We start from the raw sequence: 14,341 nt of genomic DNA on the forward strand, positions 1-14,341 counted from the left end.
CTATCTACCAACGTGTTCGCGAAATAGAATAAAACGCCTCAAGGTACATGATAACTTTGATCGCGTGGTAATACGGACGATATTAGTAGAAGAATCCTAGGTACCTAGGTAGGTATATAGACATGAGGCTTAGTACTTAGGTACATATTTTATATTCACGTATGGATGGCTTGCAGATTTCATAGAGCAATGGTAGTACCAATCTTGAGTACGGTATTAATAGTTCCATTTACTAGTATTCCTTAGGTACACTATTCTGAAGCTACTAGGTACCTATCCAGAATAACGATCGCAGTTCGTATCGTACCCCCACTCTCCATAGGTAATTACTCTACCAACAAGTTCTATGCAAGGAGACCCGACTTCAACGCCCTACGCAAAATTAGAAAACGCCACCAACACCAATTCCCTGATTAATATACAAATTCCCAAGTGCGACATTTCCTCCGCTAAGGGAGGAACACCAAGATCAAAAGGAGAAGAAATAGTAAAGCATAAAGACTACCCTACGATGACCCTTTACCGATTCCTTTCACCGTATCAATTAAACCATCGAACTTGTTCTTCACCCAATCCCAGGTATTCTGCCACCATGGTAACCCGGCGCTCTCATTCTCGTCATCGTTTGTCGGTGGACTTTCTTCGCTTGGCTTATCGACTACTGGATCTACGCCAACCGTCGAAGACGGCTCTGTATTTTCGGAAGTCGTCTCTACTTGAGGATTAGATGTTGTTCCCGTAGCAACATCCCCTTCAGGTGATGTTTCGATAGGAACAGGGTCAGCCGGTTCCTCAATTGGTGTATCTGGGTCATGTAGGCCAGAAATCTTGAGCGGTAGATGCAGTGTTCCATTATTCGGCATAGCCTTCATACCAACAGAGTCGCAGAGAATGTTATAGACGTTGACGTTTTCTGTAGAAAGTTAGTGTTAAATATAGTGTTAATGACATGGCAATTGAAGCTACATACGGAATATTTCGACTTTGCTGTGAGGTTGGTGTGGGAAGGCAGGGCCGCGGGCGACAAAAATGGCTCTCATCAAAGGGTGTTCATGATCGTAACCGTGGAGGCCCCTTGGGTGGTAAACGCGATTCTTAGCCTTCGCCTTTGGGATATCGAACTCCTCCCGCTTAACAATCGCCCATCCTGTCTTGGGAATAATCCACAGAGGTGCAATGCGCTTATTATTGCTGAAGTGATAACGCTCTGGCATGTTCTTGTCTCTCAAGTACACTTCGAAGTTTGGGTTTGACTTGGCCTTTTCAGCAGCTTGATCGTACAGTAACTGTAGATCCTCCATATTCTTCGGTCGGATACCGACCAATGGCCATCCATCGAGATGCTCGACTTTCTCCATGTCCACTAGATCTTCAATTTGAATCATGCGACTAACGTCCGTCGTGGCCATACCGTGGTCGGAGACGATGATTACGTTGACAATGTCGGTAAGATTTCTCTTCTCAAGCCCATGAAAGAGCCTATTCAACATCTTGTCGACTGAATGTATCGTTGACCGTATCCGAGTACTGTTGGGACCATAACGATGGCCGTCCGAGTCGACGTTAGGGACGTAGGCGGCTATGATTTGGGGTCTTACGTCCTTGGGGTCCGCGTCCGGAGTTTCTACTCCTGGTTTATCAATAAATTCGAGAATTCGATCGACCTTCTTGTTCAGTTTCTCTTTGCCGTTAAATTTATCCAAGAAGCTCGGCTCTATTCCCATGATATGTGCTTCGCTTCCAGGCCACATATGAACGGCTGTGCGAACACCTTGCTCCTCAGCAGTGACCCAAAACGGTTCACCAGCCCACCACTTGGGGTCAAGACTTCGGTCGGGGTCAGTATAATAAAACTCCCCTTCTAACTCTGGATCCCAGAAGGTATTTCCCACTACACCGTGGCTCTCCGGGTATAAACCAGTCGCAAGCGTGTAGTGATTCTATTAATATATAAGTTGAGGAAATAACGATGAAAATCAAGGAAAGGAAACTTACCGGGAATGTAACGGAAGGGAACGATGGAGTCATATATAACGGTGAAACACCCTCCTTGATGAATGCATTCAATCTTGGAGTTAGACCTCGGTTTAGGAAATCCGCTCGAAATCCATCGAGACTAATAATCAGGGTAGTTGGCAGGAACAGAGCAGAACCATTGCTGACTAGCTGGGTGGGAACCACTACATGCGCTTCCTCTTCCGTTCTACTGCTTTGAACAAGCTTCCAGATGACGAGGCCTAAGAATGTCACACCAACTATGATAGTAGCGTGTATGAGCAGCCATTTCTTCCATCGTCTCTTCTTCTCAGTCTTCGCGTCCGAAACCTGAATTAACCGCTTGCGATCGAGTTCGTCACTGTCGTCTCGGTCGCTACTGTCGCCGGTAGAACTTCCGTCCTTCATTTTACCTGATTCCATTTCGTACATAAGCTCGCCATCTTCGCCATCACGAGCTTCCTTGAGCAGCCGGTCTTTTCTTTCTTTACGGCGTGTTCGCCTATTTCTTCGTTTCTCAAGATGTAAATCCTCTGCCGAACTTCCAGCATCGTCTATTGCGCTTCCAGATCCCGTGAGGTTATAACCTCTTAGCATTCGTATGGGGTTCGGCAGTGCAAGGTTGCTCCCTCGCCTGTGAATACTACTTCCTCTCCTTTCTCGTTCGCGTCGAGCTCTCGAATCAGTTACCAGCTTATCCAACTCTTCTTCTTCCATCAACACCATACGATCGCGTGCGCGTAGCTCCCTACTGTTTCGCGCAGCGGCTAGTAGTTCGTCATCCTCGCTATCGGTATCCTGGTCACTTCGACTATGTAGTGATATGGCATCGTCGTCGTAGCGGACGGGGGAGAGGAGGGACCCATCCCTCTCAACGTTGGTATTCAATGATTGGAGAGGCATTTTGATTGAATACTTGCGCGTCTATAAGGATACGAAGGCGAGCTCATTGCTAGGCTTGGTTCGGATAGTTGTCAATAAGCATTTTTGTAAAATATAAGACTGATGTTGGAACCTGGAATCAAGGGTTTGAACATTTCAAAGTTAGCGGCCGCGTGGTAGGTACCTAGGTACACGCTTAATTCCATGCAGAAGATCAAGCCACCATCCGATATAGCCTAGTTCAAGGCTCGATATCTCGCAGAGATTGTCCAATTAAGTCTCCTCTCTGTGACCTAGAAGCCACAATTTTAGCTTTGTCAGGTGGTCCTTGCGTAAGACCAGCCACCCTAGCTGCAAACCATCAAGGTTCTATTTTTGGCTAATCGATCATTATTTACATACCTAGGGTATGTACTGTACATACCGCGCACCCACGTACGTATCATCTGAATGAATTTGGTCACCTTCCACCTCATCTCATACAGAGCACGAGAATCCTGGGGTAATTCATAAGTCGGATGATGCAGCATAAAAATACCAAATTTGAATCCCTAGGTGCTTCTTTCATATTTAATATGTTTCAGTTTAATAGGACTTGCGATTAGGACTTTTGGGCTTTGAATTACTAAATCAATTATTGAAGATGATTTGGTAAGGTAGGTCGTGAATACCTGCAGAATGTCTTTTTATACCTATGAAGCCAAGAGAATTTCAAGTGGCCAATTATACAGCTGTTGAGACCAATGCCAGGCTTTAATCTGGTAATTAGTTGGTTAACTGTGAGCGGGACAGGGGTTATTATGACGTGCAACCTCATAAAAAGACTTCATAATTTTGCTGTCCACTATCACGCTGTGATCCTTAGGCTTCTCCTCTCCGAACACGCCGAGAATCCCACAAGATCATATGTCTATGAAGCCATTCAAGGAATCTAGACTTATCAGTAATCTCAAGCACAGAATTAGCCCTTCGCACGTCATTCACGTGATAGTTGACGTTATACTGCTTGGTCAGACTTTGTAAATTGAATCACCGTAGTTTAACTAATTAGGTATTGTATAAGTATAACTTGCTGTGTTCTCTAATCCATGTGTTACGCAATTTATCATAAATACTAACTACCTAGGTAAACTGTTGGTAATTTGCAAGATGACAGTGAACGGGAACCCATCTCCATCCCATTTGCGTGTGGCCATTATCGGGGGTGGTCCCGGCGGTCTCGCAACAGCTATTGCCCTTTCTAAAATCCCGAATGTCACTGTAAACATTTATGAACAAGCAACTGTGTTACGAGAAGTAGGCGCTGGCATAAGCATTGGTTCGAATACATGGAATGCGTTAGAGTTGCTTGGAGTCGCAGATACGTTAACTAGTGGACATCCGACATGGACAGTCCTCAATATGTGAGTCCCCCATTCATTGATTACCTAGGTACCTACCTAGTTACACCCTTTGGCTAACTTACAATAAGGAACGGGCGTTCTGGAGAGGAATTAGCTCGCCGTGAGAAGGTACGGGATGAAACTGGACGTCCTCCAGTTCGCACTCAGCGGACAAAGCTTCAATCCGCCTTGTTAGCTCATGTGAAGCCTGGCATATTGCAACTCTCTAAAAGACTGGTGCGGATGGTTAATAAGGATCGTGAAGGTGTTGAATTGTATTTCGAAGATGGTACTACCACGACTGTTGACCTGGTAGTTGGTGCCGATGGCATTAGATCTGTAAGAACATGCTTGCTTCCGTACCTACCTAGGTACTCAACCCAACAGACTTTTCTTACTATGAAAAAATTAGGTCGTTCGCGATACCGCTTGGCCGGACTATGAAATCAAATTTACTGGAACAACTATATGGAGAACCCTTCTACCTTGGGATGACGTAAAGGACCTGGACCCTCGCTTCGAAATTACCGGTTGGTGGCATACACCAACCACGCACGTCTATTTTTCTCCTGTCGGAGAAGGACTATGGGAGATAGCCTCTAGAGCATGGCAAGATCCGGAAATACATAGCGCTAACAAGAAAAGTTGGGGGGTTCCTGTGGAAAACTCGCACGTCGAATCACATTTTACGGTATGATATCTTATCTATTATTTCACAGTGGGACTAGGTTGACCGGGAACAGGAATATCTACCTCAAATTAGGGAAGCGCTCGGAAGGGTACCTCCAGATGGCTGGCGAGAGTTTGCTGCATTTGCCGGTCCCGAATTGGCGCAACTCACGGCGTGGGACAATAAGATCGTACTCGTCGGGGATTCATCACATGCCTTATCTGGGGCATTTGGATCTGGGGCCGGGTTTGCCATCGAAGATGGCTACATTTTGGCGCGAGCTCTTGAATATTGGGGAAATGATACTGGCAAGGCTTTACCCCTATTTGATGCTATCCGATTACCCTACTATTCACGAATGTACGCGCACCTTGCTTCTGAGGCCGACAAACGCACCGCAAAGCTGAAGGCGCTTGGGAACCCGACGTTTGACGAACGAGTTAAAAACAAGATTATCACAGATGGCGGGAAAGATATGTCCTGGATTTATAAGAATGATATTGGTGCTGCTTGGGAGGAGTACGCCCAACAGCTTGATGCAACTTATACTTAAAGAAGTTCTAGGTTTAAGTTAAGGTATTGATCAACCGAATAATACTAGGTACCTGGTACCGAAACTCACAGTCAATCATCTCCTGAAAATAAATATCGAGGCACCTAGGTAACTTTCCAAGGTTATAAAGTGTTAAACGCCACATTCAAACATTAATCAGCAAACATCGCTGGTTCATTCAGGGGTCAAAATACCCAGGTGCTAATTCTAACTCCGAGTTCAAGCCCCCTATTCTATCTATCTGACATGATGCATCCCATTTACTAACCCACGTAAAAAAGACGTACATACCTACCTAAATACCTAGTAGGTAAGGAGATATCAAACTAAATGACATACAAACTCTAGATTCTAGATACATACCTACCTAGGAAAGTGCGATTTATTCCCCGAAATTTACTTTTAAGTAAATGTAAATCGTTGCTACGGATTGTTATCTCCGATTCTGATCATCTGTGGTATTGAAAAGACCCATTCCGCGTTGCAATATTTTATTGATTTGACGCAACAGTATCAACAAAAATATTCTTCTCGAGCCCTGTTTCAAAATAAAACTGTTAATATGCGTTTTTTTACCTTGCCAATCGTCTTGGCTTATATATCTGGAGCCACGTCTTTGGTTATTCCGCATAGCACTACCTACAACGAGACCGCCTCTTACGATGGAAACCAGAACCTCGCATCCCAACCGACCGCAGAAAGCTCTCGGTTCGATTATAATGCCACCTATGATTGCGGCGGAAGTATCATGTGCCCAACTGTGAAAGTGGTCTGGTGCGACGAAGGCGTGAACTCGAAACTCATTCGCAATGACGATGTCAACTACGGAGCGATTGGGTACGTTCACTTTTCCTAACTTTATCATCGTTATAATCGTTGATACTCGAATGTTTGTTCGCTAACGTATGTAACTTGATAGAAGTGGAAAGCCACACTTTGGTGTCTGCCACGGTCAAGTCACCGATTTCGGCTGCGGCGTTATCATCCAAGGTCCTAGTCACTGTGTTAGATCTGGCAACGAGATGTGGTGGGACTACCAGGAAATTCGACAATGGGGCTGCCACCATTGCGGACACAAGTATTGGGGCGACGGGTGTTCAACTGACGTCGACTACTGGCAGTCCTGTCGCTTGGTATGGTAGAGATAAACGTTACAGTTGAAGATAATTTGTGATAGATACCTATACAAGTATGCTTTCCAAGAGGCAAGAGGGGAATCCGAACAATTACCTAACTACCTACCTACCTAGAGTTCAAGTATAAGTTTTTTTGGGGGTTTTTTTTTCCAATTTTATCATACTGGTACGATGATGTTTACGTCATATTGTGGGTAAGTAGTTAAAGGCAAAATTGATGGAATACTTGAGGGAACATGCCCTACCTAGGTAGGTACCTATATGTACCTAGTAGGCGAATCAACTTGGTACTATCCAGATACCTGACCAGGTAGGTATTGTACAATACCTATGCTCAATTGCGCTTATTTTAGCGGCAAACAACTACCTGTGCCTCGTAATTTAAGGGACAATTATCTCGCCCGAAATTGCTAAAACGTATCAACCTCACGACATAATTACTACACGTGGTAAAAGTTTTCAAAAATCTGAACATAATATCATACGCAATTAATTTTGGTTGGTTATATTAATGCAAGTTTACCTAAATACAGTTCATTATATTGTAGTATGTTTTATACGGCTGCGAACCTTCTAGGTTGGAAGTCAAGACAGCGATGTTTCCACTGGAAGCGCCCACAGAAATTTGGTAGGTTCAAGGTTGTTCCCTAGGTAGGTAGGTAGGCTTATGGATGGATCAGGTGGTAGGTACTATTTATAGCGCTCCAGATCCCCCCAGTAAACTCCACACACGCCTAAACTAACTCTGTCTAATATCTATTTACTACCTACCTACCTTTACCTAGGTACCTAGTATTTATTGGTGTCGAAGTCCAACGCCATGATACACTTTCAACCCGAACGGCAGAATCAATTAAGAAGGGCTTGCGACAGATGCCATCAATCTAAATCAAAATGTTTCAGGGACAACGACAACGAGTCATGTCAACGCTGCCTTCGCGCAAACATTGGCTGTGTCTCTAGCCCTCCGGCTTCGAGACGTCACGCACAAGCTGCGTCCAGAGAGGTACTCAAACCAACACCACTAGGATCGGTAACTTCTGCGCTTCACCCATCAGGTCAGTCATTAGAAAATGGGTTGTCAACTTCGAGGGTCATAGCCAAGTCGTGTCCCGCCGCAAGCTCTTCCGCAGTTAACGGCTACCAACCGAGCCCCATAGGAGAATCATCATCACCTACCCAAGAGCCTGTTTGTGATCTCATAAGCCTGCTTCAAAAACTGTCGGATCTGAATATCAATTTAATGAGTCAACTAAGCACAATTCCTGAAATTAACCCAAACAGCACTGACAGTAGCCCGTTTCAACCAGAGAGAACCAAGCTTTTCAGTATAGATCAAACATTCAACCTATCTCAGGTATTCATTGATGTTATGAGTCAACTCTGCTTGGGATTACCCCCCTCTCATAGCGATACCCCCGGGCAGACAGCAGAAGCGAAACGCACTCTATTTTCTCTCGATCCGGCTTCGGAACTACTCATATTTTCAACCTATCTTCACCTAATAGAAACTCACGACAGAATCTTACGACTGATGAAGGATTCTGCCAAGAACAGGGAACCTGATTCCCCTATCCGATATCCATTTCAAATACCAGACTTCACCATAGGCTCATTCTCCTTACCAACACAAACAGACACCCAGTCATTCATTCTTCTCAACATCATGGATACAATGATAGCGCGAGCACGAGGAGTCGTAGCGGAGGCGACAACCCCTAAGCAGACCATTGGGTACCGGGGAGATTTCCAGTCTTTCGGTGGCGTTACGCTGGTTATTGTACCGGACTTAGCGCGAAGTGCGATTCGCGTCCGCGAAGATTCTCTTGTTGAGATGATTAAAGATCTCCAGAATCACATATTTCAATCTACTATATGACGACACGGGGATCTCTAAATGTGTTGATATTTTGGAGAATTTTAATTCCTAGAACGTCCACATGCAAATTTCTATGTAGACCCTACAAAGAGTACTGATCTATCTAGTCTACAGAGTACCTAGGTACCTACCAGTAGGTATATCGCAAGCCATTGTGAAGGTAGTAGGGAGCTGTGTGACCTTGATTCGTCAACCGTACTCCGGATTACTCGAGGATCGAAGCCCGTTCCGCACTATTCTATTACTCGACGTACCTGATTTCTAGAGATGTTGCATTATACATTTTATTACCTATGCATGCTCAGCATAACGAAAGACATTTTCTCTACGTCTCGAAAAATACGTTTCCATGACTGGTCGCTATCCGGGTTGACGTGTCATTCCTGGCCAATTGATAGGGAGAACGATAGAAGGGAACCAACAAACGCGCGCACATCGCGCATGAATAAGAGCTTCGTGCAGAATGTCAAATGACAGCTCAGTTTCTGGAAAATAAAAGCCATAGACACGCTATAATACCTACGGACAAAGAAAACGTGTCAACGTTTCTGACCTTCCACGAGAGAACGCTTCCGACTTCAACAAAAGCAATACCGTGATCACGAAGTTGAACGTCGCCATAAGCTTGCTTGCTAGGCTAAGAACCTAGGTTTATTGTATGGTATATTACGAGTGATGCAAGGTACCTATACTCCCACCTTGCTTGTAATATCACTGCCTGACCACACTGTTACACAGCTCTACAAAAAATGCCGAATAAATTTCCGAAGCCCAAATCTAAAAGAGCTAGAAAAGGGAAGAATGTCTCCTACATGTATCCTCAGCTACATCGTGACGTCTTGAAGGCAGTGTCCCCCAATATCAAAAAGCCCTGGTTCAATAGTAGGGCGGGTGACGAAGCTGATAAAAAATACGAGACGAATGTCATGGGCAAGTTCAAATGCGATAATGATGGCTGCTCTAGCGATGGATGGAGCAGTAATAGGGTGGCAATTTTGATTAGGGGGTATTCTGGGAACGGATACAACGCGGAAGTATTTGGCCAACGTTGTCGATTATGCAACGCGCTCGGTACTTTGACGTTGGATGATAACTCATACCTCGAGCGGGTAGCATATAGGCTCAATAAATGGGGGGGTATCAGTGTCAAGCCGCCCGACCATAAAATCGGTCAATCTCCGCCACACAGAGAAGATCTCTGCGAGGGCTGCAAGATGGGCTATTGCCAACAAGGCGGGCGTAGGATCTAATAAGAAAAAGCTGCTTTGTCGAGGTTTGTCAGTCGTCCCCTCTCATACATCTAGCTCTCATTAACCTTAACTCTTTCTATAGCCCTTTATACAGCATCTTAGTGATGAAAATCTACCTTTATTTTGTAAGTAGATCAGTCTAAGATGAAACCTATCTACCTAACTACCTACTATAGTCTTGTTTGGCGATGTGTTCGTAGCTACCTACTCGGGTCGGATTGTATAGGATTTTGTGATGATCTTAGGTCGCCCAATAGCCTTTTTCACTATGGAATGTTCGATTTCTACGATCGGTCTGTACTAGGAGGTAGTGCTTAAGTTGTTAAGCCTCTAGTGAGTGCGATTCGGAGTAATAAATCCGCCTATTCAGATTATGAGGCAATCGAAATTGACGATTGTGTTCATCATGACCGTGATTCCTCCTGTTGCTACCTTCAGATCGTGTCTCCACTTACACGAACAGCATCTACGGCGGTATGCGGGGTTTGTCCCCTCTCTGAGTGGTGTATTTTATTACTCCGGAGTGGAGGAACGTATGTCTCGTGGGTTTTTCATCCTTGTAACGTCAACGAGAACGTTACACTTTTCAATTTGCAAAGACGACCGAGAGACTTGACTAGTGTATATATCATTCCGAGGTACGACGAGGGATCATAAATCATATAATAATAGTCACTGGGTACGTAAATGTATCCAAAATTATAGTTAATGTATGTTGTCATCATGCAGCTCTCAGTTGCGTGGATTCTTCTGCAAATTGTGCCCTTAACCTTGAGCCTGGGTACTGATTATTCTGGCTCTCATAGTCTCTGGTACACCACACCCGGGACTGGGTTTACTTCAGGTCTTGCTATTGGAAATGGCCGGATCGGAGCGTTGGTTCTTGGCTCGGCCCCTGAGAGAATCATATTGAATGAAGCTTCTGTATGGAGTGGACCTTATCAAAATCGAGTTAATCCAGGTGCCCGAGATGCTTATCCAGAAGTTATTGATTTACTTAAGTCAGGCCAAATCACGGCTGGTTCGGATCTTGCTTTGCAGAATTTGACTGCGACTCCGACCACTAACCGAGCTTTCAGTGTCACTAATGATATGAAACTCGACTTTGGTCATTCTATAAATCAGACTTCAAACTACGAAAGGTGGCTTGATACTCTCAATGGATGTACAGGCCTTAACTATAATTATCAAAACGTTACCTACAAGTATGGCGACTGACTGGCATACCTTTCCCTTAATATGCTAACTAGAGATCAAGTCGCGAGGTCGTCGCAGCCTTCCCATCAGGGGTTATTGCCATGAGGCTAAACGCCAGCGTAAAAGCTAGCATCAATGTGACAATTAGTCTACACCGTGCCTATGGCGTGCTTCGAACTGTAGCTTCACCAACGAATGGTATGATCTTTCAAGATATTGGTGGATCCGACGCTCGATCTATTGCATTTTCGTCTGGTGTGAGAGTGATATCAGATATCGGTATGGAACAGGATATTCTCGTACCGTTTAACTTCCTCTACCTTGCTAATCTACATACTTACCTACACAGGCAAAATTACTTCAGGTGATGGCCAATCTCTTACTGTCACTGGTGCAACGACCGTTGATATATTTTATGATACCGAGACAGAGTTCCAATGGGGAACTGAGGATCGATACGAAACCTCCGTTCGCGATAAGTTGAACGACGCGGTATCAACCGGGTTTGAGGGGCTTATGTCGCAGTCTACCAGAAGGCACCAATCGATGATGAGTCGCGTAAATTTAGACCTCGGGATAAGTAACTCGTCGACAGCCCTGCTGCCTACTGATCAACGTATCGCCAACTACGAAGCCGACCCTAACTCCGATAAGGAGTTCATGGTCCTCATGTACAATTTTGGTCGCCACTTACTTATCTCATCATCAAGTGACACTGGAGGTGCAGGCTTAGGTGTGCCGGCTAACCTTCAAGGCATTTGGAATGACAACTATAGTCCTCCTTGGTGCGTTTAACTCTACCAACATTTATCCGTGGTTGCGGAGACGTTGATAGGCGGCTAATTCAATTATAGGGGAAGCAAATACACTGTAAACATTAATCTTCAAATGAACTATTGGCTCGCTGAAACGACTAATCTAGGAGATACTCTTCGTCCACTCTGGGATCTAATGAATCGTAGTCATCAACGAGGCCGAGATGTAGCGAAACAAATGTACGGATGTCCTGGATACGTATCCCACCACAATTTAGATCTCTGGGGAGACTCGGCGCCCCACGACAATGGCACTGAGTATACGACTTGGGCTATGAGCACACCCTGGCTGCTTAACCATATGGTCGAGCATTATCGTTTTACCGGCGACAAAGCTTTCCTGCGGAACCAGGTCTGGCCTCTGCTCGTCGACTCAGTGGCATTCTATGAATGCTATACTTTTGATTTCGAAGGCTATCTTTCTAGCGGGCCTTCTCCTTCTCCCGAGAACGATTACATGATCCCAGACAACATGTCAAAGAGTGGGTCAAAGGGGTCGATCGACGTATCCCCAACTATGGACAACTCTCTACTATACGCTCTTTTCTCGAGTTATATGGAGGCAGCATCAGCACTAAACATCTCCGCTGACGAGGGTGTTAGCACAATGCGGTCCAGATTACGGGACTTCCAAATAGGACAGTATGGCCAAATCCAGGAATGGCGAAATGACTATGCCGAAGCAGAGCAAGGACACCGTCACCTCTCCAACCTTTGGGATCTATTTCCCGGTCCTCGCATCAGTCCGCTTACCAATAGAACCCTTTCCGATGCCGCTAGAATTTCTTTAGACCGCCGAAACAATGGCACGAGCACTAGGACAGGATGGTCGCGTGCCTGGATGACCGCCTGTCTTGCCAGGCTTCTTGATGGTGAAGCCGCTATCAACGAGGCGCAAGCTCTTCTCCAAAACCATCTCCTACCGAATTTATTCACTCGTATTTCTGGTGAGACTTTTCAGATCGATAGCAACTTTGGATACGTTGCAGCTCTCACGGAGACTTTATTGCAGAGTCACCTTGGATTTGTTCATTTGTTTCCGGCACCCGCCCCGCAAATCCAGACGGGCTCAGTCAATGGGTTAGTTGCTCGCGGGGGATTTCAAGTTTCGCTTTCATGGAAGGATGGAAAATTCGTTCATGCTGAGATTGAGTCACGGCTAGGTGGGAGACTCGCAATCCGAGTTGCAGATGGGCTCGCCTTCAAGATTGATGGTGAAGCTATCGAATATGTTGAGACCTCAGCTGGCCGGACTTACTGGATAACCTTGCAAGGTTAATCACAACAGCGCGTTGCTCATAGCTAATGTATGATGCTATATACCTACTAGGTAGGCAGGTACTATATCTTGAAAGCACATAGATATGTAGAATCTAGATACTGTGAAGAGTAAGAGAATCTCGTCGATTTCATAAATTGGGTCTCCATATCAGATGTGGCTTGTCCGTAGCCTCTATTTGAGGAAATCCATCAAGACTACTAGGTAAAGACGGGCGCTCCTTCCAAGTAGATGCGAATATTGACGTGCGGCATATTATGGTAATCGCTGCATCACGTACTTCATTGACGATGTCAGCGAGTTATGAATTCATTTAGGGGTTCATAGAGTGGGTCATAAGGCCAAATCCGCCAACCCGCCAATTTAATTAATATATTAAAATGTATACAGTATGATACAGTGTAATAACGTACTGTATGAACTGTAATCCACACGGTATCCATAATCTTATAGTGGGTCCTAGTGTTATAGGGCGCTAAAAGCCCTGTAACTTATAGGCTTTATAGCGTATTAGCTTCTTATAACTTATAGGTGGCTTTTTAGATATGTAAAAGCCCTAAAGCTAACGCTAAAGCCTTCTAAATTTATTATTAATATTTGAACCTTTTCGAAACGAATTAAATCAATTAATTCGATACAGTTAAATACGTAATAGGTAGGTAGGTACAGATATGCGGGTAATAGTTCAAAACGAGGGGTGTCGCGTGTCATACGCTGAGCCCTATCAAGTACTAAGGTAGGTAACCTACCTAGTACCTACGTAAAAAGGCTATACGCTATAACCCCTATAAATTACAGGGCTCTTAGCGCCCTACAGCGCTATAAAACCCTGTAAGATACAGGGCACTGTGTGGAATATGTATTAGACTGTACGTTATTACACCGTATTGTGCTGTATACCTCATTTCAATACATCAATTGAATTGGCGGGTTGGCGGATTCGGCCTTATGGTCCACTCTAGGACGGTCTACGATACTGCTTAATAAGAGATATAATTACTACCTAGGTACTACATCCTGTATAGGGTAATATCCATATCTTATATCAGTTGAGGACGAACTGATCTACTTGGAGTGTTAAACTCATATGAGAACATATGTGAACAAAACTTTTGCAGCTTGCACAAATGTATCGTTACAAGGGCCTGAATCTTCATCCTCACACACGATATCAATGGATCATCTAATGTTAGGTGGGCGTGCCACAAAGATTCTGTCTTGAGCCTGAGGCCTTGTTAGTCGAGAGCGGAGGGGTACTTTGTGGTACACGGTGTCAATCATGTAGAAATGTACAGGGACCCTT

General features: G+C 44.7%; 6 protein-coding genes across 6 annotated transcripts; 5 read left to right on the forward strand and 1 right to left on the reverse strand.

Moving 5' to 3' along the window:
• Positions 1-209: 209 nt before the first annotated feature.
• GGS22DRAFT_166652 (ectonucleotide pyrophosphatase/phosphodiesterase family member 3) lies at positions 210-3,014 on the reverse strand. Its single transcript, XM_047961883.1, has 3 exons — positions 1,996-3,014; positions 971-1,940; positions 210-913 (listed from the first exon to the last, which is right to left on the reverse strand). The coding sequence occupies exons 1-3, from the start codon at positions 2,896-2,898 to the stop codon at positions 507-509; spliced, it is 2,280 nt and encodes a 759-aa protein (XP_047817841.1). The 5' UTR covers positions 2,899-3,014; the 3' UTR covers positions 210-506.
• Positions 3,015-3,960: 946 nt separating this feature from the next.
• Positions 3,961-5,522, forward strand: GGS22DRAFT_166653 (FAD/NAD(P)-binding domain-containing protein). The gene is made up of 4 exons (XM_047961884.1): positions 3,961-4,280; positions 4,349-4,598; positions 4,672-4,950; positions 5,003-5,522. Exons 1-4 carry the CDS (start codon positions 4,027-4,029, stop codon positions 5,480-5,482), a joined length of 1,263 nt encoding a protein of 420 aa, XP_047817842.1. The 5' UTR covers positions 3,961-4,026; the 3' UTR covers positions 5,483-5,522.
• A 274-nt stretch (positions 5,523-5,796) lies between these two features.
• GGS22DRAFT_166655 (uncharacterized protein) lies at positions 5,797-6,898 on the forward strand. The gene is made up of 3 exons (XM_047961885.1): positions 5,797-5,940; positions 5,994-6,319; positions 6,402-6,898. Exons 2-3 carry the CDS (start codon positions 6,045-6,047, stop codon positions 6,622-6,624), a joined length of 498 nt encoding a protein of 165 aa, XP_047817843.1. The 5' UTR covers positions 5,797-5,940; positions 5,994-6,044; the 3' UTR covers positions 6,625-6,898.
• Positions 6,899-7,333: 435 nt separating this feature from the next.
• Positions 7,334-8,631, forward strand: GGS22DRAFT_28837 (uncharacterized protein). Its single transcript, XM_047966710.1, has one exon. The coding sequence runs from the start codon at positions 7,439-7,441 to the stop codon at positions 8,495-8,497; it is 1,059 nt and encodes a 352-aa protein (XP_047817844.1). The 5' UTR covers positions 7,334-7,438; the 3' UTR covers positions 8,498-8,631.
• Positions 8,632-9,222: 591 nt separating this feature from the next.
• On the forward strand, positions 9,223-10,078 carry GGS22DRAFT_28791 (zinc-binding domain-containing protein). The gene is made up of 3 exons (XM_047966709.1): positions 9,223-9,770; positions 9,830-9,872; positions 9,924-10,078. The coding sequence occupies exon 1, from the start codon at positions 9,247-9,249 to the stop codon at positions 9,745-9,747; it is 501 nt and encodes a 166-aa protein (XP_047817845.1). The 5' UTR covers positions 9,223-9,246; the 3' UTR covers positions 9,748-9,770; positions 9,830-9,872; positions 9,924-10,078.
• A 392-nt stretch (positions 10,079-10,470) lies between these two features.
• Positions 10,471-13,038, forward strand: GGS22DRAFT_189978 (Six-hairpin glycosidase-like protein; the record flags this gene model as incomplete). Its single annotated transcript, XM_047964926.1, has 4 exons — positions 10,471-10,952; positions 11,006-11,223; positions 11,294-11,729; positions 11,799-13,038. 4 exons carry the CDS (start codon positions 10,471-10,473, stop codon positions 13,036-13,038), a joined length of 2,376 nt encoding a protein of 791 aa, XP_047817846.1.
• Positions 13,039-14,341: the final 1,303 nt, after the last annotated feature.

The sequence above is a fragment of the Annulohypoxylon maeteangense genome, assembly GCF_022496945.1.
Source record: "Annulohypoxylon maeteangense strain CBS 123835 unplaced genomic scaffold GGS22scaffold_11, whole genome shotgun sequence".
In the NCBI taxonomy this organism is placed as follows: Eukaryota; Fungi; Ascomycota; class Sordariomycetes; order Xylariales; family Hypoxylaceae; genus Annulohypoxylon; species Annulohypoxylon maeteangense.

Bases quoted from the DNA above. Each gene is read 5' to 3' on its own strand.
- GGS22DRAFT_166652 (XM_047961883.1), bottom strand. From the start codon at position 2,898: ATGCCTCTCCAATCATTGAATACCAACGTTGAGAGGGATGGGTCCCTC. The intron at 1,941-1,995 runs GTAAGTTTCCTT...ATATATTAATAG, and splicing joins TCCCTTCCGTTACATTCCCG to AATCACTACACGCTTGCGAC. The intron at 914-970 runs GTATGTAGCTTC...AACTTTCTACAG, and splicing joins CAGCAAAGTCGAAATATTCC to AAAACGTCAACGTCTATAAC.
- GGS22DRAFT_166653 (XM_047961884.1), top strand. From the start codon at position 4,027: ATGACAGTGAACGGGAACCCATCTCCATCCCATTTGCGTGTGGCCATT. The intron at 4,281-4,348 runs GTGAGTCCCCCA...ACTTACAATAAG, and splicing joins ACATGGACAGTCCTCAATAT to GAACGGGCGTTCTGGAGAGG. The intron at 4,951-5,002 runs GTATGATATCTT...GACCGGGAACAG, and splicing joins ACGTCGAATCACATTTTACG to GAATATCTACCTCAAATTAG.
- GGS22DRAFT_166655 (XM_047961885.1), top strand. From the start codon at position 6,045: ATGCGTTTTTTTACCTTGCCAATCGTCTTGGCTTATATATCTGGAGCC. The intron at 6,320-6,401 runs GTACGTTCACTT...GTAACTTGATAG, and splicing joins GTCAACTACGGAGCGATTGG to AAGTGGAAAGCCACACTTTG.
- GGS22DRAFT_28837 (XM_047966710.1), top strand. From the start codon at position 7,439: ATGATACACTTTCAACCCGAACGGCAGAATCAATTAAGAAGGGCTTGC.
- GGS22DRAFT_28791 (XM_047966709.1), top strand. From the start codon at position 9,247: ATGCCGAATAAATTTCCGAAGCCCAAATCTAAAAGAGCTAGAAAAGGG.